General features: G+C 37.3%; 2 protein-coding genes across 3 annotated transcripts in view; one reads left to right on the top strand and one right to left on the bottom strand.

Annotated features, from left to right (window-relative positions):
- The window catches only part of LOC123555089 (peroxisomal ATPase PEX1-like), a 48,687-nt gene extending 28,210 nt beyond the window's left edge, over window positions 1-20,477 (bottom strand). For both annotated transcript variants that reach the window (XR_008371582.1, XM_045345653.2), the window contains exons 1-3: window positions 20,308-20,477; window positions 9,964-10,119; window positions 6,212-6,295 (exon numbers count right to left, since the gene is read on the bottom strand). Coding sequence is in view for 1 of the 2 variants with exons in the window: in XM_045345653.2 (XP_045201588.2) it covers window positions 6,212-6,295; window positions 9,964-10,119; window positions 20,308-20,400 (333 nt within the window). In the remaining variant the exon portion in view is untranslated. The remainder of the gene's footprint in view (window positions 1-6,211; window positions 6,296-9,963; window positions 10,120-20,307) is intronic.
- A 296-nt stretch (window positions 20,478-20,773) lies between these two features.
- LOC123555090 (uncharacterized) lies at window positions 20,774-24,057 on the top strand. Its single transcript, XM_053547416.1, has 3 exons — window positions 20,774-21,501; window positions 21,925-22,386; window positions 22,592-24,057. Exons 1-2 carry the CDS (start codon window positions 21,001-21,003, stop codon window positions 22,042-22,044), a joined length of 621 nt encoding a protein of 206 aa, XP_053403391.1. The 5' UTR covers window positions 20,774-21,000; the 3' UTR covers window positions 22,045-22,386; window positions 22,592-24,057.
- Window positions 24,058-25,927: the final 1,870 nt, after the last annotated feature.

Genomic DNA, 25,927 nt, shown 5'->3' on the forward strand with positions numbered 1-25,927 from the left:
TTTGGTACACAAAACTATGCATGTGCTTTACATTTGAAGACTGTAGCTTAAGAAATGTGGAAATAGGTACTAGGTATAAAACACAAGGTCAACTTTGAATTCAGAACACAAAACTATGCATATGGTTCAAATTTAAAGGTGGTCAATCACATTTAATCAACATTTAATGACATTTTTTACTTTTTGTATATTCTGGTAGAGAATTATTTAAGGAACAAAAAGACCGATTACATAGAGTTAGATTCCTATTTGAAATGTATATTTTATTATTTTTATGAAATTTTGTAATTACTCCCCTTTAATATGAAAGTATATAAAAAGCTGGGTATTTCTTTCTATTTCGATACAATGTCTAGTTTTACATTTGCATTTGATAGACATATCAACTATTGAACAATCTGAACCAAAATGCAAGTTTTAAAGCTGTGTGTAGCTTCTGAATTCATTTATTTCCAATATGTCTTGGTTGCGCAACCAAGATAGGCAAAGGGAGGTAATAATAATTTTTCAAACTTGCGTTTCTAATGAATTCCATCTAAATACATAATTTTTAATGCAAATATTTTACAAATATATTACAATATGTCTAATATTTATACATTTCCTTAGGCAAAGTATGTTTATCAAATTTAAACTTATGATAAAATAACTCTATCTTGGTTGGGCAACCAGGATAGGAAAATGAAATTTTAAAAATACCTCCAGTGAAAATCTAACTTGTATTAAGTGTTAAGTGAACATAAATGAGTGTAAATGATCAGATGCTAAAGTTTCGAACAAATCCGTTACATGGCCAAAATCTGATTATCCACCTTTAAAGCCTGTAGCTTGAGAAATGTTGAAGTAAGTCACTAGGGCAATCTCATCATTCTGACAAAGTATGGTCAAAATCCCCTCAGTAGTTTCTGAGGAGATGCAATAACGAGAAATTGTTAACAGACAGAAGGACGGACGTACGATGGACCACGGACACAGAGTGATTTGAAATTATAGCCCACCATGATGGCAAAAAATAAACAAGAGCTGTATGCAAAACACAATTTGTCACCCATGATGACATGTATGTAGGTAATTGTTGGTATCAAGAAGGCCATGTTTTTGACCTCTGACCTAAACAAGACAAAAACTACAGTGATAATGTACTGCCCACAGGATACTCTCCATGATTGAAGTTTGACAGTTGTTTGTCGAAGCATTCTCCCCAAGGGCCCCTAGGTCGCTCTGACACCAGATCTAACTAGAGTTGTCACAGGAGTGACGAATTATACCCCTACAATATGGCCTTGTCACAGAACTAAGCAAATGTCAAAGCTGAACTTGCTTGACCTTTGACCTACTGACCTCAAAATCGATAGAGGTCATCTGCTGGTCATGATCATCCTCCCTATGAAGTTTCATGATCCTCGGCCCAAGTGTTTTCAAGTTATTGTCCGGAAAAGGTTTAAATGACCTTTGACCTTTGGAACCCAAAATAATTAAGGGTCATCTGCTGGTCATGACCAACCTCCCAATTAAATTTCGTGATCCTAGTCCCAAGCATTGTGAAGTTATTGTCCAAAAACCGTTAAAGTGTTCCGGGTCACTGTGACCTTGACCTGTGACCTGCTGATCTCAAAATCATTAGGGGTCATCTGCTAGTCATAACCAACCTTGCTATCAAATTTCATGATCCTAGGCCCAAATGTTCTCAAGATATCATCTGGAAACCGTTAAACTGTTTTGTGTTATTGTGACCTTGACCTTTGACCTACTAACCTCAAAGTCGTACAAGACCTGTATTTTATCATGTTACACCTGTTTACAAAAATTTAAGATCCTAGACCCAAGCATTCTCAAGTTATCATCTGGAAACCTTTTAACTGTTCCGAGTCATTGTGACCTTGACCTTTGACCTACAGATCTCAAAGTCGTACTTGACCTGTATTTCATGATGTTACATCTGTGTATCAAAATATGTGATCATAGGCCCAAGCGTTCTCAAGTTATCATCCGGAAACTGTTTAACTGTTCATGGTCACTGTGACCTTGACCTTTGACCTATTGACCCCAAATTCGAACTTGGCCTGTATTTTCTGATGTTACACTTGTGTACCAAAAATTATTCAAATCGGTAAAGCCTTTCATGAGTTATCATCCGGAAACCACAAAAACCAACGGACCGACCGACCGCCAAGCTCACTCCTATATACCCCCCTTAAACTTTGTTTTGTGGGGGTATAATGACCCTTAACCTTTAGCCTGCTGCAGGCAAGTGATTCTGCCTTTGCAACTAGTGCTGATCATGGTCTGCACTGTTTGCTATTCAGTCAGTAAAGTTTGTGAGCACCCCTCCAAATAATAAATGGTATTGCCCAAATTCAGTGATGGACCAGTCCATTTTAGAGATATAGCAGGCAAAGGGTAAAACCAACAGTGATCATCTACTGACCATAGGCAATGACGTTTGACAGCCATAGGCCTCACATATTCTCCACTTACTGATTTGAAACCCTTTTTCCATCTAAATGAAACTGTGATCTTTGCCCATCAAAAAAAAAAGTTTGACGGAGATAGAACCAAGCTTTCTCAATTTACTGAATGAAAAGTGTTACAGTTTCTTTGAAACAATACAGGTCATTTACTGACCCCAGAAAACTATCCTATCAACTCAGCTGTTGATTCAAGTGTTTTCCAGTTATTCTTCCGAAACCAAATTGCCTACCAAGGATCCAATCAAGCAAAAATCCAGCATAAGAAAAAACAAACAATACCTCTTCATATTTGGAGGAGTGCATCGTCATTTATTTGTTTACATTTCTTTTTTTTTAAAGCTACCTCGGCAGCCCACAGTTTAGGTGAAAATTTTCAACATGTTCATTTCCACCAAGTTTGGCACAGAATGTATATATTACATGACAATAAAAAATGATAAAAAGAAGTTAGATAATGGTAAACATGCAAAAAGAATGTAAATTTTCTGCATTATTTCAAAAGTGTTGTAACAGTTTACTATCTTCTGCACAATATTTTTGGTTATTTATAACAGTATCTTGTATCTTGCAAAATTCTTAATATGTCAATAAGTTTGTACCACTAGCCACTTTCAGAGCACTCACTTTTTAACCTTTAGCCTGTTGGCAGCAAGTGATTCTTAGTGACCTTTGCAACCAGTGAAGGCCAAGATTATGGTCAGCACTGTTTGCTATTCAGTCCGTAAATTTTCAGTGAACTCCCATTCGAATAACAAAAGGTACTGCCCAAACTGAATGATAGACCACTCCATTTTAGAAATTCAGCAGGGTTATGATGGTTAAGGATTTTTGAGAGAAATTAATTTTCACTTAAAATGTATGGGATAGTACCTTTAAGTATAGTATATGTTAACATTCTGTTTAATTTTATCTTTTTAACTGAGAAAGAAGCTTTATCAAACTAAATTTTTTTTTCTCATTAATTTTCTCTCTCTATTAACAGATACTGAAACCGAAAAACGTGCCATGCATCAACCTGACAAATCATTGATAACCTTGAGCTTACTGCACTCTTGAAACATTTTATCTTGTAAAACCATTTCTTGGTAGTGGAAATTCTTTCTAGGATTTTGGAAAGAGACCACTTACAAACTTAAATGATAGGGGAGTGTAACTTGAAAAGTACAACAATCACACAAAAAAGGAGTTCTTTTCTGAAAAGAGGATCTACTCACAAACAAATGATAGGGTCCTTGAAAACTAAGACAATCACACACACAAAAAATGATTTCTATGAACTTAAGTGTAATGAAACTGTCACCTTCTTAAAATGAAAGTACTAGTCTAGGCATATAGCAATATCACAATGGCTTAGATAACTATGTATGAAACTACTCCTTTGGATAAGTGTATTTTGGCCAAAATTTCAGGCATACACTGGCTATCAGAAAGATCAATACCACTGGAGAGTTTTCTGACATAACCCTTCCTAATTGTTTTTCTGAGAAATATTTCATGCACTGTCTACATTTCAAGAACTTACTCTTTTTACATTCTGTGAACTTTAAACCTTTCCGAGTAGTCAATTTTTTATTTGATAAGTCTAGTATTAGTAGTAAGGGTTTAAGGCCCTTTTTCAACAGTTTTTTCTTTGGATATTCAATGTTGGTCAGTTAACCTAAACAGTGTTCCAAGATCTGTGCCAGTACTGACCCCAAATGAAACAAACAGCTTCCCAACATGTATAAAAATAAAAGGGCCAAGATGGCCCTGAACAAGAGGGCCAAGATGGCCCTAAGTCACTCACCTGAGTAACATAAAATAACAGTGTTAACATGTTTTACCTAGTGATTTCATAGAGACAAATATTATGACCAATTTTCATTAAGACTGGACCAAAAACATTTGACCTGGTGACCTAGTTTTTGACCCCATATGACCCAGTTGGAACTTAGCATAGCCTATTAGGAATCATCAAGATAAATATTCTGACCTAGTTTCATGAATATAGGGACATAAAAGTGGCCACAAGAGTGTTAACAAGCTCTTCCTTTGATTTGACTGGGTGACCTAGTTTTTGATCCAATATGACCGAGTTTCGAATTTGCCCTAGAAATCATCAAGATAAACATTCTGACATAAGGAAGATAAGGTCATAAATGTGACCATTAGGTTTTTAACAAGCTTTTCATTTGATTATTACATACCTTTATGTTCAAGTTCATGAGCAATATTAACAGTTTTGACAGAAAACTGTTGCTTTATGTTTTTAACACAAAACTAAAAGCCTTATAAATGGATCATAATAACTTTAACCCTTATCATGCTCAGCTGGACATGATTGAATCTGCCTTTGTGACCAGTGCAGATCATGATTAGCTTGCATATCCATGCAGTCTGATCATGATCTGCACTGTTCGCTACTCAGTCCCCATCTTTTTTGCTAAACACCCCTTTTAAACGTTAATGGTATTGTCCAGATTGAAAGACGGACAAGTTCATTATAGAAATTTAACAGGATAAGGGTTGAACAGTTCAAGTTCACTACCTACAGTCATGTACCCTTACTTGCTTTAAATTGCTCAGGTCAATATTTCAGTCAAATCTGACTACAAGTGAATCAAACTTACATGAGAGGTGTTGCACATTGCATAACCTTTATTTAACCTTTAGCCTGCTAAATTCCTAAAATGGACTGGTCCATCATTCAGTTTGGGCTGTACCATTTAGTATTTGAAGGGGTGTTCAATGAAAATTTACCGACTGAATAGCGAACAGTGCAGACCATGATTAGCCTGCACGGATGTGCAGCCTAATCTTGGTCTGCACTGGTCGCAAAGGCAGAATAACTCGCCGCCAGCAGGCTAAAGGTTAACAGACGCAATGACATCCAGCCTGGTTGCATTATATTTTGCTAAAGCTTTTCAAAGATTTTTCTTCCAGTTTTGGTTTACATCCCCCCACAAAAATGATTTTCACTTTCTAAAACTTCTTGAACAAACAATTGCAGTTAAAGAGTTCATAACAGGGCTCAACAAATTCTTTGAAAGCAAGTTGTCCTGCAGGTCGGGCTGCCTAAAATTCTGACTTGCCCTGCTGCAATTTAGAACTTGTTCCACAGTTCACTAATGATAAACTATTTTCATCAAAAAGAGTCTACTTTGAAGTTCGGTGAAAATGTTACATACTGTAATCTTGTAATGAACAATAAATCTACTTCTGTTTTTTATGATTTATACACCTGACTTCTGTGCACCTCTGTTTTCATTGGAGTTGTTTTAGTTATGGTAAAAAATTATACACGTCATACAGGACGAGTACTATTTTAAGTTCCGCTTGCCCTCAAAAAATTTCCACACATATTCGTAAGTGGAAAATTGGATTTGTTGAGCCCTACATATATTTGAAGGGTACGCAGTATTATCAAACTGATATAGAGAAGCGTCATTGAAAGAAAAAAGTTGATAACCAGTCAATGTCTAAAATCAGAACATGCTAAACCTTTAGCCCACTAGTAGTGGCAAGTGATTCTGCCTTTGCAACCAGAACAGAGCACATAATATTATGTGCAGGCTGATCATGGTCAGCCCTGTACGCTATTCAGTCAGTCAGAAATTTTCAGTGAACACCCCTGCGAATGATAAATGGTACTGCCCAAATTAAATGATGGCCCAGTCCATTTTAGAAATTTAGCATGCTAAAGGTTAATGGCTTCAAAGCGATTTGTTAAAGGGGCTCTTAAAGCAACAGAATATCTTTACCAGTATTTCCCAGTCATCAAATGACACAGGCTCAACAGAACATCGTGTACATATCGGCACCTTGGACACTGGACGTATTATCACCTAAAATACGAAATATATAAGAACATTAGCAAAAGAATATCAGAAGAACACAACAAACATGTGCGGATCCAGCCAATTTTCTCAAAGGGCGTCAAACTGAACACTTACTATGACAATCATGTGTCTTTATAATATCACTAAATAATTTGACATGTTTTTTGTGGGTGTAAAATTAGGGTTGTCAATAAGTTTTTGTTTAACATGCTGAAATAGAAAAGTACCTGCCCAACAAGGAGGGCATTTTAGGAGCATTTAAAAACGCCTTTTCCACTGCAAATTTGTATACAATTATTGAATATACACCTCTTATTTTCACATTTTTACGAGCTTACCTATTAAATTTGGGAAAAATAATAAAATTAAGTTTTCTTAAAGGTGAAACTCTTTGTTTCTTTTTTTCTGTGGCAACAGACTGATGAGTAATACTCAGGCCCTATAAATTATGTCGGGGTCGTATGTAGCAGCTGCCACATACACTTTGAATGCGGTCCTAATGTGGCCTTTTTGAATTTTTTTTCCTTCTTCTCTTCTTTCCCTTTTTTAGACCACCCTCTGGATCCACGTGTGACAAAACACTAACAATATACATGATGAGAAACACTCCTAATTTATTGTGAAACAGTAACTGGCAAGATGAAACCAAAAAAGAACTAAGGAACATATTGCTATACATTGTTACTTGCCCACACATTGGTCAAATATTACAATACATTTTCATATCTCCGTGTGTGAAGTAACGGAAGTGTATTCTCAGCGTATGCATTTGTCTGATACCACAAACTTCCATATTGTAACAACTTACACAACAGAATACTGAAAGTTACATGTAGTTCGCTGGGTGAGGTATCATGTAACTTCAATGAGCTGTCCAATGGACTTTCAGAAATAAAATTGTATAGCTCTTATTCTTTGTAAGCACAGGGCCTTAATATTATTCATCAATCTATTGCCGCAGAAAAAAAAAAACCCCACAATTTCAAGAAATTGAGGTAGGATTGAATACACTTTCACTTCTTTCGACCTTGAATCATGCCATATATCACTATCAATTTGGAGAGCTTCATGGAAATAGTGCAAATATGACTAGATTGTAAAGATTCCCCTTATCAATACTCGAAGCAGTAAAACCTAACTTAACAGCCAAAAATATTACTGTAACAATGATGCATGGCGTATGTTTGGCAAAAATATTTGTTCAAATGAATTCAAAGTGGTTTTTAAACAAGAGGGCCAAGATGGCGCAAAGTCGCTCACCTGAGTAACTTACAATAACAGTGTAAACATGTTTTACCTAGTGATTTCATAGAGACAAATATTCTGAACAATTTTCATTAAGATTGGATCAAAAACGTGGCCTCTTGAGTGTAAACAAGCTTCATTCTTTGATTTGACCTGGTGACCTAGTTTTTTACCCTACATGACCCGGATAAAAATTCATCCGATACTGGTATTTACTGCACACAAACATTCTGACTACTTTCATGCAGACTGTTAACAAGCTATTCCTTTGATTTGACCTGGTGACCTAGTTTTTGACCCATATGACCAAGTTTCGAACTTAGCCTAGGAATCATCAAGATAAACATTCAGACCAAGTTTCATGAAGATAGGGTCATAATTTAATGTGGCCTCAAGAGTGTTAACTTAATAACAAGCTTTCCCTTTGATTTGACCTGATGACCTAGTTTTTGACCCCACATGACCCAATTGCAATCCAGGCCTAAAATTATCAAGATAATCATTCTGGTAAGTTTGTATCAAATCAAAGCATAAATGAAACTTCTATATGGCTGAAAGGGCCAAACGAGAAAATTTTGCTTTTTTCAGGAGCAATAACCTCAGAACCCATGACCGAATCTAGCCGGTTTTCAAACAAACTGAGATCTTATTGTGACTTAAGTTGTGTGTAAGTGTGGTTAAAATCAAATACAAAATGTCACTTCTATTGTGTTCACAAGGTAAAAATTAACAGATTCAATCAGGGGCCGTAACTGCGGAACCTATGATTGGATCTGACAGATCCATCTTGATCCAAGATTTATTGCCGTTGAAATATTTTGCAAGTTTGTATCAAATCAAACCATAAATGAAGTCTGTACATGGCTGCAAAAGCCAAAATAGCAAATTTTGGCCCTTTAAGGGGCCATAACTCTTGAACCCATAATGGGATCTGGCCAGTTTTTGAAAGGAACTGAAATATTATGCCAATACAAGTTGTGTGCAAGTTTGATTAAAGTTGATTCCAAAATGTGGTCTCTATCATGTTCATAAGCCAAAAATAGCAAATTTTGGCCATTTAAGGGGCCATAACTCTTGAACCCATGATGGGATCTGACCAACTGTTGAAAGGAACCAAGCTATTATGCCAATACAAGTTGTGTGCAAGTTTGATTAAAGTTGATTGCAAAATGTGGTCTCTATCATCTTCACAAGCCCAAAATAGCAAATTTTGGCCCTTTAAGGTCCCATAACTCTGGAACTCATGATGGGATCTGGCCAGTTTTCTAAAGGAACCGGGATATTATGCCAATACAAGTTGTGTGCAAGTTTTACTAAAGTTGATTGCAAAATGTGGTCTCTATCGTGCTCACAAGCCAAAAATAGCAAATTTTGGCCCTTTGAGGGCCCATAACTCTGGAACCCATGATGGGCTCTGACCAGTTTTCAAAAGCGACCAAGATATTATGCCAATACAAGTTGTGTGCAAATTTGATTAAAATTGATTGCAAAATGTGGTCTCAGTCGTGTTCACAAGAAATTGAGAACGGAAGACGGACAAAATGCGATCATAAAAGCTCACTCTGTCACTATGTGACAGGCGAGCTAAAAAATGTACAATGTATGTAATCTGTGTGGTAAAAATGATGTATTAGAACTCTAAATCATGAACATCAGCTGTATGTAAAATAAATACTCCGACATGACGGTGTATGGTGTGACCTGGACCCCTGAAGTAATGACCCTAAAAATTCTAGATCATCTTATGACCACTGACAATCATATCATGACATTCTCAGCTTATAGGTCAGTTTTCCTAGTTATTGATCAGATACTGCTTTCAGCCATAAGCTCATGGGAACCTTATTTTATTTTTATTTTGCTGAGTTTAATGTCGCACTGACACAATTATAGGTCATAAGGCGACTTTCCAGCTTTGATGGTGGAGGAAGACCCCAGGTTCCCCTTCATGCATTATTTAATCACAAGCGGGTACCTGGGTAGAATCACCGACCTTCCGTAAGCCAACTGGATGGCTTCCTCACATGAAGAATTCAACGTCCCGAGTGAGGCTCGAACCCACAATGATGAGGGAGGTGATTTGAAGTCAGCGACCTTAACCACTTGGCCACAGGGGCCCCTACGGAAACCTTAATCTTCCGGCTAAAGGCAATCATCATATGAAGTTTGACAACCACAGGACTTAATGTTTCTTAAACTTCGAGGCTTTGATGGTACTGTTCTTCAAAATGTTTAAATATAATGGTAATAGTAATGCATTATCTTCAAAATAGATGTAATGGTAATGGGGTAAATCTCAATGTAATGGTAATGCATTGTATTACAAAGTAATTGACCCCATCCCTGGTGTGGATTAACACACAGTTGAGAGTTCCTATGTCTGGTCTGTTGCTACTACTAGGAAAAACTATCTCAGCGGAGTTACTCACCTTGTCTTCATCTTTGAGTCCAACTTTTGCACCAAAAAGTCCATTAATTTGTAGAACTCCATCAGTCCCTCCAGATCCCCTTACTGTCTCCCCTGACCAGCTCACATACAACTTCCCACCTCCTATGTCCTCAACCTCAAACACTTGTACATCTCCCTGTAAAATGCATTCTCATCCATTAGAGGTTTATTGACCCTTACCCTGGTAAATTTCTATAATAAACTTGTCCATCTTTCAATTTGGACAGTACCATTAAATTAACTGTTAAAAGGGGTGCTTACCAAAAAGGTACTGCCATTATGGCGAACAGTGCAGACCAAGATCAGAGCACGGATGTGCAGGCTGATCTTGGTCTGCACTGGTCGCCAAGGCAGAATCACTTGCTGCCAACAGGCTAAGTGTTAAAAATCCAAGACAAAAAAACTAAGGAACTATGGTACACCTCTGGTATGCGTGAAAGGTAAAATGTAAGCATACGTCTGCCTGGAAACAAGAAGCTGTCAGAAGGACAATGCACTCGACCAAGATATTAATATGAAAGTGTGAGAAATGTAAAAAAAAAGATATTTTCTGGTGTGCCCTTTGGACCATTTTGGGCAGTTAGAACCATCCCTGGTTTTAATAGACTGTCTTAACCAGTTAAAACCGCCCCATCAAATACTCTCTGATGGTCAATACTGGTTGATTGGTCAATACTGTCAGTTAGTCAATACTGACTGTTAAGATATTTTGCAGAGTTTCTGAACATTTAAATAATGAGTGTTTAGAGCATATGGGGCTTAATTATAGTGAATGCATGCATTACTATATAGTTAAGGTATTAGGTACCTAATAGAAATGTTTTAAAATGGCATTCGCTTGGTATATTCTTAAAATTTACCTTGTCTTGCACTATGTTGCAATTTTTAAACAACTTTAATTTACTGTGCCATTTTTTTTTTTATAAATTTTGTATAAGTTATTTTATTTCCACAAGCTCAAGTAGTGACAAATTTCAAAGTGATGGCCATTGTCCAAAATGTTTGCTGCAAATTCATTATCCCATTAATTTTGATGAGAGAAACATCAAACTATTGGTAAACAATTATAAAACACAAAATAAAACTGCCAGTATCTTTTTTTTCTAGGGAGCCTCAAGTAGAAGCATTTAATGAGACAGAATTCTAACTCCAAAATTGAACAAGCAGCTAACGCCCAATGGCGTTTTGGCCGGGTTTTCCAAATTAGGTGATAAAGAGTTAAAGTTCTAATAAAGCCATACAATAAATAAAACCCAAATCAATAATCACTCTTGAAGGAAAAAGGGAACAAGAGGGCCATGATGGCCCTATATCGCTCACCTGTTATCATAGCACTTGAGGACAAGAAGGTCCTCAGAAAAAATATCTAAGTCCAAAGGGCAGGAACAACAAAGGGAAGAAATTTAACCAAAAAGAAAAAAAAAATTCTTACAAGGTACAGATATGTCAAAATACACCTAAAAATTGGAGATACCATCCATGTTGTACCACAGAAAAGTGGTCTCGGTTTTTCCCTACGGCCAATAATAAAAAAGTTACTAAAAATAAGCTATTTATAGTAACGTAAAAGGGAAGTAATTAAAAAGAAAATTGTTGTAAGTGAACAAAAGAAGGATCTGCCAAATAAATCTGTTGACATAAATGAAATTTCAGATCAGTATCTTCATTAGTTACGGAGATATACCCATTTTAATTTGAAATAAAGGGAGGTAATTTGAAATAAAATCAGTCCATAGTTATCTACCCTGATTGGCTCAGTCCAACTAATGACAATAATGAAATTTCAAATAAGTCCTATAAGTACTTACTGATATAAATCCATTTTGATTACAATCAGGGGAGGTAATCAGATATAAAATAACTCTGGAACCTACGATTGGATCTGATTTGTCATGAAATCCAAGATTTATTGTTGTTGAAGATATTTTGGAAGTTTGTATCAAATAAAACCATAAATGAAGTCTCAATATGGCTGCAAAAGCCAAAATAGCCAATTTTGGACTTTAAAGGGCCATAACTCTGGAACCCATGATGGAATCTGGCCAGTTCAAGAAAGAAACCAAGATCTTGTGGTGATACAAGTTGAATGCAAGTTTGGTTAAAATCAAATCATAAATGAAGCTGCTATTGTGCAAACAAGGTCAAAATAGCTAATTTTGGCCCTTTCAGGGGCCATAACTCTGAAACCCATAATGGGATCTGGCCGGTTTAACAAAGGAACTGAGATCTTATGGCAGCACAAGTTTTGTGAAAGTTTGAATAAATTCAAATCATAAATGAAGCTGCTATTGTGCAGACAAGGTCAAAATAGCTAATTCTGGCCCTTTCAGGGGCCATAACTCTGGAACCCATAATGGAATCTCGCCAGTTCAAGAAAGGAACCAAGACCTTATAGTGATACAAGTTGTGTGCAAGTTTGGTTAAAATCTAATCATAAATGAAGATGCTATTGTGCAGACAAGGTCAAAATAGCTAATTTTGGCCCTTTCAGGGGCCATAACTCTGGAACCCATAATGGAATCTGGCCAGTTCAAGAAAGGAGCCAAGATCTTATGGTGATACAAGTTGTGTGCAAGTTTGGTTAAAATAAAATCATAAATGAAACCACTATCATGCAGACAAGAAATTGTTGACGCACGCACGCACGGACTGACGACGGACGACGGACGAAGGGTGATCACAAAAGCTCACCTTGTCACTATGTGACAGGTGAGCTAAAAAAAGAAAAGGACAGGTAGAAAGATGAAATTAAAGAAATAAAAAACTGTGATATGACTAAGTGTGAAGTATTACAAAGTGTTACAAAACAGTCCATATTACTTTAAAAAAAAATCATCTTAAGTAAGAAAAACACCATTTTCAATGTTTATACCCCTGTAACCTTGACCTTTCACATCAAAATCAATAGGGGTCATGTCCACATCAAGACAAATATACATATGAAGTTTCAAGGTCCTAGGTGAAATATTTGTCCAGATATTGTGTGGAAACAATTTTTAATGTTCATGTCCCTGTGATCTTGACCTTTGGCCCAGTGACCCCGGAATCAAAATGGGTCATGTACACATCAAGACCAACATACCTATGAAGTTTCAAGGTCCTAGGTGAAATACTTGTCCAGATATTGCATGAACAAAAAGGTTAACAAAAAGGTTAACATGAGACTCATTATCCCATTCATCTGCCTACACAGCCCTAATCTACAAGCCCAATTTTTCTTTGAAAACCTATTCAAACATTAAGGTCAAATACTGAGGGTCTGTTTCAAGTTTTGTCACTTCATTCAGATATAAGCTTGGTGCAGAAGTAAAGCCTACCTACATCTCTAAAGAGTAAAACCAAAATCGAGAAATTTTACTGCATGTAACTCAGTATTTCTAAAGATGTGTTACTCTTCCCCTTCTGTTTCAGATGTAAATTCAGTTTGAACAACGTGTGGCAATTGGTCTGCTGATGCGTCAAGTGTGGTGTGCTGTGTGTTGTGTGCTTGTCACCTTCCGCTTTCAGCCTCCACCGCTGGCTAGCCTTCTGGTGAAAAAGGAGCCGAGTGCGTAAGTCTTCCATGCCAGTACATAGTCTCTCTGCAGACAAGCCCTTTTGCGGTGCCTCCGATTTGGCGCCACAGGGTAAGTGAGCACCTTGCGGCCTCAGGCAGAACTGCAGGGGACTCGGAGGAGGTCTGCCCCCAGACATGTGGCATGCCAGGCCCACCGGTGTGTGGACACGCCCTGATGCCTATGAACAGACCCCCAGCTATGGGACAAATAGCTCCTGTGTTCCCAGGATAGGGTTTTAACTTGGAACTAAGGGTGAGGTAACCCGAAAGAAACCTAGAGAGTTGAAGACAGAGGTGCTGGGCCACTGGCACTCTCTTAACGAACCACAGCACCATGCAATATCGCTATGTCACGAACGACAAGAAGAAGAAGTTTGAACAGCAAATTACTTATCAAATAATTTTGTTCAATCATTTAATAAGTGTTGAAAAAAATAAAAACTTTCTAGAAAAAAAGGAATACAAGGAAAAAAAATTTGGTCCCAGTGGGGCCTGAACCTATGTTCCTGAATTTTCCATTTTTAGCATATGTGTGCATAAAGCAGGGGCCAAATGGGCATTATTTCACTTGTGGAATGTATTTTACATAAAATAAGACACTTTTCATGCTTATATTAATTGGCATGTTTTCAGTTGTTTACTTGAAAACGAAAGTAGGGTGTTTAATTCTATGGACTGCTTTCTGCAATGCGGTTATATGAGTGTACCTGAATTCAGTTGACTTGTATTCACTGTAATTTTACAATTCAACACCCCTTTTTCCTTTAAGTTTCATTTTCCTGTAGCAAATGTATAGATATATTTTGGAAAATAGGTCTACAACAGAGTGAAAATCTAGAAACTATATCAAAACTGATCTGAAGTAGCTGAATTTTATATGAAACAAAGAACAATTCCTTTTATTGGTATACAGCCTATATCAGCACAGTTAGTTCAGTTTTTGGCAGTGTAGAATGTTTGCATGTATATCGTGATGTAAAGATCAAAAGGAAAAAGATTGAGTTGCACCATGCGATAAGTAGTAGAACCATGCAGTATGCGGCTATAATTTAATGTCAGAAAATTTAAGAATACAAGGCAGTCTGAATAGACAGCTAAATCCCCCGCCACTGCTATGGATAGTGAAAGGGTAAACCTTTGATTTTAGCTGTGACCTTGACCTTGAACTGACATGGCTGACTCATGAATTCTGCACAACGTCTTGATGAGGTGATCATTTGACCAAAGTTTCATGAAAATCCTTCAAGGGGTTTAGGAGATACAGAGCTGAAACCTTTGACCTTCAGTTGTGACCTTGACCTTGAGTTGACATGGCTGACTCATGAGTTCTTGATGAGGTGATCATTTGACCCAAGTTTGATGAAAATCCTTCAAGGGGTTAAGGAGATACAGAGTGGACACGAAATGGAAGGCTCAAACCTTCGACCCTTAGTTTTGACCTTGACCTTGAGCTGGCATGGTTGAATCATAATTTCTGCACATCGTTCTGATGAGGTAATCATTTGACCCAAGTTTTATAAAATTCCTTCAAGGGGTTTAGGAGATATAGAGCGGACACGAAATGGAAGGCTCAAACCTTTGACCCTAAGTTGTGACCTTGACCTTGAGCCGGCATGACTGACTTATGGGTTCTGCACATCGTCTTGATGAGGTGATCATTTGACCCAAGTTTTATAAAATTCCTTCAAGGGGTTTAAGAGATATAGAGCGGACACGAAATGGAAGGCTCAAACCTTTGACCTTCAGTTGTGACCTTGACCTTGAGCCGACATGGCTGACTCATAAGTTCTGCACATCGCCTTGATGAGGTGATCTTTTGACCCAAGTTTGATGAAAATCCTTCAAGGGTTTTAGGAGATATAGAGCGGACACAAAATGGAAGGCTCAAACCTTTTACCCTAAGTTGTGACCTTGACCTTGAGCCGGCATGACTGACTTATGGGTTCTGCACATCGTCTTGATGAGGTGATCATTTGACCCAAGTTTTATAAAATTCCTTCAAGGGGTTTAAGAAGAGCGGACACAAAATGAAAGGCTCAAACCTTTGACCTTGAGTTGTGGCCTTGACCTTGAGCCGGCATGGCTGACTCATGGGTTCTGCACATCGTCTTGATGAGGTGATCATTTGACCCAAGTTTTATAAAATTCCTTCAAGGGGTTTAGGAGATATAGAGCGGACACAAAATGGCAGGCTCAAACCTTTGACCTTGAGTTGTGACCTTGACCTTGAACCGACAAGGCTGCAGAAATTATGAGTTTTGACCTTGACCTGGCATGGTTGACTCATAATTTCTGCACATCGTTCTGATGAGGTAATCATCTGACCCAAGTTTTATAAAATTCCTTCAAGGGGTTTAGGAGATATAGAGCGGACACGAAATGGAAGGCTCAAACCTTTGACCTTCAGTTGTGACCTTGGCCTTGAGCCGACATGGCTGACTCATAAGTTCTGCACATCGCCTTGATGAGGTGATCGTTTGACCCAAGTTTGATGAAAATCCTTCAAGGGTTTTAGGAGATATAGAGCGGACACAAAATGGAAGGCTCAAACCTTTGACCCTAAGTTGTGACCTTGACCTTGAGCTGGCATGACTGACTTATGGGTTCTGCACATTGTCTTGATGAGGTGATCATTTGACCCAAGTTTTATAAAATTCCTTCAAGGGGTTTAAGAAGAGCGGACACAAAATGGAAGGCTCAAACCTTTGACCTTGAGTTGTGGCCTTGACCTTGAGCCGGCATGGCTGACTCATGGGTTTTGCACATCGTCTTGATGAGTTGATCATTTGACCCAAGTTTTATAAAATTCCTTCAAGGGGTTTAGGAGATATAGAGCGGACACAAAATGGCAGGCTCAAACCTTTGACCTTGAGTTGTGACCTTGTCCTTGAACCGACAAGGCTGACTCATGGGTTCTGCACATTGTCTTGATGAGGTGATCATTTGACCCAAGTTTCATGAAAATCCTTTAAGGGGTTTAGGAGATATGGACCGGACACGATTTTGTTACGGACGGAAGGACGGACGGACGCAGACCATTCCTATAATCCCTCCGCCACGGCGGGGGATTAATAAGACATTAAAAAAAGTTTTGTAAGAGTGGTTAATGTAAGGTTGATGGATAATTTTAACGTTTAACTACAGTTTAGGGATATACCGGTAAACGAGCTATTTTTATTTAGGGGCCCAGACTGTTGAAAATAAATTTTTAACATTAGGTATATGGGCATTTTCTCTAACAATTTAGGGACCCGGCCCAAAATCTAGGGGCCATGGGCTACAGAGCTCCTAGTAATTTAGATCCCTGCAGTTTTTCTAAAAGTTTTGAACATCACACTGTATTTTTCTTTTCGCAGATAAGTATCAATATCTTTAGTAAATACCGGTAACAGGTATCATTACTTATTCATTAGGAAATCTATTACCAGACGGCTAGAACGCAGGCTAGGCGTCCCGTTACTGGACGGCTAGACACTTTCTAAAAACAAATATTGTTCTAAGAGTGTGTGTGTATGGGGGGTGGGGGGTTTAAGTGATATGGTGGTAGGAAGTAGGAGGCAGGTTATGGTATATAAGAAACAGTATATGCTGTGGGAGAAATGTGAAAAACACTTTCTCAGGGTTCTCGGAAGTTTACGCCGAAATCGGCGTCCCTGTACGCATAATTGGTCCTGGTATACGCGTGTTTATTGCAACTTGGGAGTCCCCGGACGCACGTTTCTGCAGTGAAACGCAATCGAAAGTTAATTGATTACGTAAACCTGCGAATACACAAGGTTTGACCCCAGAGCAAAATATGTGGGCGGTGTTACTCGCTTGTCACCGATAACCGCGTATAGCCAATCAGCGTCCACTACACCGCGAGACAGATCAACTTGAATACATGTGATTGTCGGCGTCATTGCATAGGTGGCAATTTCTAATAGTTAACGACGGATTACGTAGTGTTTGAAGTAACTTTGATTGTTTTCTGACGTACTAATTACCAGGCAGTTTTAAGGTATTAGGCCTATAATAGAGTACCTCCTTTTTGAAGAGTATCCAATTCCTACCATAAACCTACTTTGACTGCAATTCTCAGGGGGCGTAGGTTCAAGCCCCACTGCGACCAACTTTTTTTTTTCTTTATTTTCCTTTTTTTCTAGCAAGTTTTTACTTCTTTCAAGACTTGTTATTGATTTATTGTACAAAAGTGGGAAAAAATTCATTTGATAAGCGATTTCTTGCTGTTCAAAGCAAATTTACCTCTGAAACAGAAGGGGTAGAGTTAGACATCTTTAAAAATACCGAGTTACATGCGGTAAAATTTCTCTATTTTGCCTTCATTCTTTAGATTACATATTGTGGAAGAAATGTTGGTAGGTTTTACTTCTGCCCCAAGGTTATTTTTGAATAAAGTGAGCAAAATTCAAAACAGACCCGCAGGATTCGACCTTAATTTTACGGTGTTGGGAGTTAGAATTCTGTCTCATTAAATCCGTTAACTTGAGGCACCCTAGAAAAAATGATATTGACAGATTTATTTTAAGTTTTATAATTGTTTACCAACAGTTTGATGTTTCTTTCATAAAAAATAATGGTATAATGAATTCTCTGCAAACGCTTTAGATAAAGGCCATCATTTTGAAACTTGTCTCTACTTGAGCTTGAGGAAATACCATAAATTACACAAAATTTATAAAAAACGGCACGGTAAAAGTTTTTAAAAATTTGCAACACAGTGCGAATCATGGTCAACTGTAAGAATATACAAAGCAAATGCCATTTTTAAAACATTACTATTAGGGGCCTAATACCTTAAAGATATTTTTACGATTCGCTGGTAAATTCCAGTCAATCCAGGTAATTTTGCCTGATGTAATTACTCAATTTGGTAAAGTTACCACGTAAAAACCACTCGCCCGATCGGTGGAGTAGTCCATTCGTGCTATCCTGACTTTAACTCGCCAATGCTTATAACTGTAGAATGCCGTACTAAGGCAAAATCAACTTTCGTTTTGTGAATTCGCCGATATGGGTACGATTTCGCCCCCCCCCCCCCCCCTATTTTTCACTTTTAAGGGTTTTATTTTATTTGCAGACCGTGACTGAAAATTGGTTGACCGTCGGTCTACCCAACTTTTGATAGTGGACCTGTCGATATTTTGGTTGCGTCGGTCCAACGGTCCACCGCTTAGGTTGAGGCCTGCAGTAAATAAAATTGTTGAAAATTTACTCCCGCCTTTCAATAACAGATGTTGTTCATACAAGTTTTTTTCTACACTGATTCCTTTTGTTCAGTAAACATTGTGTAACAGGCAAAGTTCATAGTTTTGCAGACAGACATAGCTTCGGGCCGTTTTCGCCAATTAGAGATTTTCGGGGCCACAATTAATCTTTTGTCGCAAATGGCTCAAGTGCAACCGACAGCGTGACCCCTGAACAAGTGGTACAAACATGATAATAGGCTGCTCTTCTACGAATTGTTTATCAATTAACGTTTACATATTGATAAATAAACACCTTTCATAATGAAGGACATTATTGTACTAAATACAAACCGCGAGATGACCACATGTCAGTCGGCGCGTGGCGTGATTGACATCTGTCAGTAGCTAATTAGTATATGACGCTCCTCCTACTGCCATACTTCCGCTTGTGGCGCCGAACAGTATTGAAATTCACCGAGATTTTGATTGACAAGGGGCAGAACTTTTGAACTCGATATGCATCAAAGAAAACTTCTCGATTTTCGCGGGTGAAAACCCGGAACCTCGAGGGCTTTTCGCCATGTTGTTTCATGTCGACGGTACCAGGAACGTTCGTTACTATGCGCGACGAGGTCGGGTACAACTAAATTATCCCTATAATCAATAAAGATATGATCAGAATCTCGAATTTCGGCCCATAAAAAAACTGCGGTCGGCGGTAAAAACTTACGGTCGGTCGGGTTACAGGAAACAAACATATCTTTTTTTAGGCCTAATTGGACGTTTACGTCATGCATAAGATATGAAGTTTAAAAATAGAATTATAGGAATCCCTAATGTTGATTTGACTCGTTCGCCGTGACGGATATTTGAAGAACGAGACTTTTTTTTTTTTTGGAATACGAGATGCATTTTTTCTTCTGCAAGCTTTCATGTCATAGCGGAGGAAATAAAAAAATCACGTTTTTCCAATTTTTTTTTTTTCTGAAAACACGTTTTTTAGAGCAGCGGTTCCGTAAACCGAAAGATCAAAAATAAAAGGCCTAATAAGTAATAAAATAAAAGTATAATTCTTTTCACTGTATGTTTATATACGTTTCCATTCTGAAATAAAAAGCTAAAGAAAAAACTATCACCAGGGATTTAGTCCACCTTGATATTTTCACAAGGGGGATTTTGTCCACCTTGATAATTTCACAGGAGGATTTCGTCCAGGAAGACCAGAAACAGCAGGGGGTGGGGGTGTCCAGGTGTGATTTTGTCCTATATTAATTTTTGATTACATTTTACCTATTTTACCTTTACCTTTTTATCTCACCTGAACAATATTTGGGTGAAAAAATGTCTGTCAGTCTACACTTAATTTGACAGTATAATAGAGGCCTGTGTTTTGACGAAACGTTAAAGTCTGTCCGTCAGTCTAGTCAGTAGTTGGGACTGCAACTTTTTCAGCTTTGGGAGTCCCAGGACTGCAACTTGAAATTGCTAGTGAGAACCCTGCTTTCTTACACCTATGTAAGGACTACTGTGACTGCATGTTCTAATGTTTGCGACTGTGCACAAATTATTTGACGCCTACCTCTTTCCCCTGGTTTTGACAAATACTGGAAGTTAACGCGACGAAACAACTTTTGTCATTGACAAATTTTATTGTCACAAAGTGGAAACTCATGACAATGCCGCTACTTCAACACATCTTGCCTAATATTTTATCTAAATCTGAATCTAATCTGTGTGTCTGTTTTGTTGTTTTTAAACCGGAAGTTAAAAACTGTGTCGGTGAATCGTTCAATGTATTATGCGTGACATTAGGTTGAAAATATGGGGGTCACTCAATCAGGGAAATTTCAACCCTCTTTCGGCCCTAGCAAAATCTAAACACTTTTTGATCTAGCCATCTGGGGTTGGGGGAGGGGGTAGAAAAAAGTAACAAAGAAGCGAACGCTTCATGTGTTAGATAGAAAAATATGTGTATTACAAAATGTGTCACGGTATTTTTTACACTACCGGACGTACGTAGGCCTGTTTCATGTGAAACCATCAAATGAGTTGGTTAATGGAATTCCCGCAAATCAAATATCCAGTTTGATCTATTTTCTATTGTCAAAAATCCTTTCGAAACTCTGTAGATCTTATGAATATTTAAAGTCTCGGAACCTTAAACATCAAATTAGATCAGACGAGTTTTTAAAGGAATTAAAACGCATACAGCTAGACCTCTGTAGATATTATATATTAAAAAGAAAAAGTAAAAGAGTAAACTACAAACAATATGACAGACGTTGAAGCGGGACAACAATGGTCAGATACGTTAAAATGTAACGGATCAGCATCGCAAAACAGTGAAATTGGCGACGATGTTGTAATGACCGTTACAGAGATCAACAGTGAACGTAATTCACGTGAGCAGAGTTTCGTGCGACAAACGAGTAAATTTGAAAATAAAGAGAGCCAAAAACTGATGCGCCCCAACGGCGTCGACGTTTCAAGTAACTGTAACACATGTGATAATTTGACAGAAAATAAAAATAGTTTTATCAAATCTGGAAACAGTTGTGCGGCGAGCAAAACTCGTTTTAACACCACAGCAGATTCATCATCAAATGTGAAACATTCTCGTGCACAAAATAGATCTGTTAAATCCACTTCTGACGAAGGAAAAAAGAAGAAAAGCTGGAGGAATTGTAATTGTATTTTTCACGGGTTTTCGATGCTTCTCTCTGTCATGGCAATAGCTGGGGTGTTTTATATGTATTACACCAGGAATAACACAGTGAGTTCCTACTAGCTTCATCTCGTATTAATTAGTCGTTACGCTTTTAATTAACCTTTGAAAAAATAATTCTTTCAATCGACGGTCAAACCGTTATAGTGACGAACTACTGGCCCTTCTATCACTTGTTTATAATAGTGATTAAACTTCTTTCAAAATGTCGCAAAAGCTAACAAGAACGATTTCTGTTAAAGTGTTTAGACTTTTTTTTTTACCTTTTTGCGATTACAATTACAATTATTGATCCGAAATACAGATATCATTCAATAGTATACATCAAAACGTATATCGGTTAAGTTGGTTCTATTAATAACTCCAGTTAACACTGGTTTCGTTTTATAGTTTCCTCAGTTGTAAACCATTGACTTGAAATGGAAATCGAAAGCTGGAGCTGTTCGGCTCAACGTTTAATTTATTTTTCAGGTTGAATCTGTAACTGAACCGTCAAATATAGATAATTTTCAAAGACAAAGCTCGGCGTTACAAGGTAACCAAACAAATTTACTGTCTCTTATGCCAAATATTGAGGTACTACTCTATTGATGACAAAAATATCTTGTTTTTTGTTGTTGTTTTTTGTTGTTGTTTTTTTCTGTTTGGCCGCTTGCCAATTAAGAATGGGGTGAGAAAAGCGCTCATTCGAAAGAGAAAGGTACCAGAAATACAAGAATTGCCACTTGATTTTTAAAAAGAATTAAATTTCTTGACTTAAAACTTAGAAAATATGAGAGAAATATATTAATTTTGCCATCTTGTTAAATTGAAAACGAGTAATAATTCCATGTAACCTGATTTCTATAATGTATGACAATTTTCAATTTTCAGGGCATTCAAGAAGCGGGAAAATAACTGGCCGTTTCAAATTGGACCGGGATGCATTTTCAAGTAAGCATTATCAAATTAACTTCAGTCACGTGAAAGTTGTGAAAAATAGCTTCTCTGTACGTATAGTTTTTAATGCATGCCTACTTTACTTTGGGAATTTTGCTTAAGTGTTGAAGAGAACATGTGGCCATTTTAGTATCAGTACAGCATACTGCGAGTTAGGTATATGTATTTCCTGATTCAAAACTGTTTTATATATTTTCAGCATCAAATAAAACGCAAATTAGATGGAAGTCTGCCACAGAAACAAACAACTTAATCACCGCAAGTCCAGATAGCCCGTGCCTCATTGTTCCTGAAAGAGGAACGTATGGTGTTTTCTCTGTTTTAACATTTTTTGTAGAAAAACATGACACTGTTACAAAGCTCGCTCACTATATGCGACTTTATGGATTCCAGACCGGTGAACAGTTCTTCAAGCGTAAAATTATTAAGGTACCAGTACCGGAGAACAGAAATAATCCCGAGTTAATACAAAGCACCATAATTTCCTTTCCGAGTATGGAGGCCAATGGAAGTATATGTCTCGACACCGCAGACGGTAAGATGAAATACCTCTATGGTTCACCGATAGACAATACGATTGATATATTCAAGGTGTAACAGCAGCAACTACAGGAATATGGCTCGTAACGGAACCGGACATGATTAGTAACGAAACCAGAGCATGCATAGCATGAATATTAGGTCAGAAACTACTAAAACACGGATTCTGCCGGAGCAAATAATAAATACATTACGAAAATTCACAGAATGAATAATGAGTAGACAGTATAAAATCAAACATTGTTTAACCGTTTTAGTTATGTTAAAGTGTTTCATGCTTATATTTTACCATTACCAACGACGAAAATGCATATTAGACTATATTTACCAAATCTATGTGTTCAAAAACACATATATTCTAGTCAAAAGGTGCCAGTATTAAATTATTGCATTTATAAAGTGTGCTAGTTCATATGTGTTGTAGAAAGATCTGTAATTTGCATTTTAAACTCAGATGAGCGATATAGGACCAGCATTGCCTTTTTTTATTTAAACGTGTTCATTGTTTGTGATACTGAAACAGGCATATCCAACCTTAAGATCTGAGTTTACGTTAACCTTTACCCTGCTAAATTTCTAAAATGGACTGGTCCGTCATTCAGTTTAGGCAGTACCATTTATTAATCCAAGGGGTGTTCATTGAAAATTTACAAACTGGATAGCGAACAGTGTAGACCATGATCAGCCTGCATGGACATGTAGGCTGTTCTAGGTCTACACTGCTCACAAAGGCAGAATCACTTGCCGCCAGCAGGCTAAAGGTTAAAAATGAATGTTGTTGTTTTACATGTCTTCCTTTGTTTTGTCTTATAGATATTTGTATAAGGTATCTACCTCGGTTAAGACTACACACGTCTTTCATGTTATGTGTTCATTTTGTAAGCTTATAAAAGAAATGCAAATTTATGTACACGAATGTTTTATTATTATATAGATGTATTATTATGTTCATTATGACTGAACAATGGCTAATCCTGTCTTATCCTTACGTCTCAAAAAAATGAAGAAATTATGTATGAGACACCGCGTATTCTTTTACAAATTGTATTTTTATTTTTATATATGTGTTGCTCTAGAGCAGTCGTTGACTTTTTATACTAAGAAATAATAAAATATTGACAAGTTTGTATATGTTGTTTTGATCTATGTTATGTTTTCATAACGCGTTACAACATTAGATGTCATTCTTTTTACATATGAGCCGCGCCATGGGAAAACCAACGTATAGTGGGATTGCGACGAGCATGGATCCAGACCAGCCTGCGCATCCGCGCAGTCTGGTCAGGATCCATGCTGTTCACTAACAGTTCCTCTTTGAAAGTGAACAGCATGGATCATGACCAGACTGCGCAGGCTGGTCTGGATCCATGCTGGTCGCAAACCCACTATGTTGGTTTTCTCATGGCACGGCTCATATGACTTTAAACTTTTATAGAATAACAGGACGGTCCCTAAAAACTCACTCAGTCGCAAATACTGGTTGTCATTATTTACCGATAAAACAATACTTTTTGAGATATATCTCTTTCACATGCCTTCCACTAATGCACTTATAAGCATTTAAAAGTTTTAACAATTCAGAGAGAGGCTGTGAAAGTAAGCAACAATAGTATTTCCAGACTTTGTCCAATTATGCATCTCGTGACGTGTTGGAATGCCTAGGCTTTGTAAACCGGCATGGTGTCGGGGCTAGAGACAATGAAAAACAGGTCTTTGCTCCTGCCAATTATGAATATTCTCACTAGTGCTTGGTACCAGAGCAGAACAATGCATTTCTTGATTCCGTTGACTAAATTAGAAGATTTCTCAAGACTTTCAGAACACTTTTAGAACTTGTCTGGGTAATTAAAAGGAGCATGGTCATGCTAGTTGATAGGAACCAGACCCTGTTTTACCATTGTCATATATCACGTGACTGTCCTGTCTGCACCACTGTCGGCACTTCCGTAACACTACTTGTTTTCGCTCCATTGACTTAGGCTGTGTGCAGACTGTTTGGAGAAGGCAAATGAATATGACTGAGGATTTCTGAATACATGTCATCAGAAAGTGCCCGATTACGTATAATAAATTTTCCTCACTCTCATGCAATTTTTATTCTAACAACACTATTTTTACTCTTTTTTTTTAAATTTTTTAAGTTGTACATCTCATTTCGGAAAATACAAGTTAACTTTATACCTTTACAAATACATAAGGCTGTCGCTCTCCCGTAAAATATTAGATCATAAAATAGGTCATCCCGATAAGCCGAACGGGTAATCGTGTACAAAGGTCACACAATTTGTAATTACAAATCGGTTATCTCCAACAAAAAATCTTAATCTTGTGAATAAAGCTAATTTTAATTATATTCAAAGAAGTATAAAATACATTTTATAGCTCTTTGTTATATTAGACTGGTTCCCGTTTACCACGATATAAGTGATTAAGGCGCAGGTAATCCGGAGAAGAAGTAAATTAAAATAAACCTGAAAGAACTTCGCCCGTAACGTATGACATACACTGAGATACCCGTGATTCATCGTGTAAACTACTTTTTTTATATTTTCCGTGAAACACTATTACCAACTGATTACCTCACGTACATAACTATCGCAACTGAAAGACTCGGATCAGTTTGCTGAAAAATTTTTGGCTGAAAAAAAAAATACGTGTACCTGAAACATTCGGTTACACTGATTAACAATTATTACGTAATAAAAATCAAAGCAAAAGTACAAACGAAGGACTTAAAGATGTTCTTTAAAACATTTTGTTTTGTTAAAAATATATTGGAAATGAAGTTTAACTTTTAAGTTTACCTTTCAAACTTTATATCTGCAAAACGTGTTTGAGTACTGGGCAGAAGTCATTTTGAATGGCACCATCTCTTGAATCACGAATCTTCCGTTTAGTATAAAATAATATAAAAACTTTAAACCCGTCATCTTTTGATTCCTTAATATACCCTCTCATAAATATAAACCTTATAGTTCCACGCTTTGTCTTATTT

The sequence above is a fragment of the Mercenaria mercenaria genome, chromosome 7 (assembly GCF_021730395.1).
Source record: "Mercenaria mercenaria strain notata chromosome 7, MADL_Memer_1, whole genome shotgun sequence".
In the NCBI taxonomy this organism is placed as follows: domain Eukaryota; kingdom Metazoa; phylum Mollusca; class Bivalvia; order Venerida; family Veneridae; genus Mercenaria; species Mercenaria mercenaria.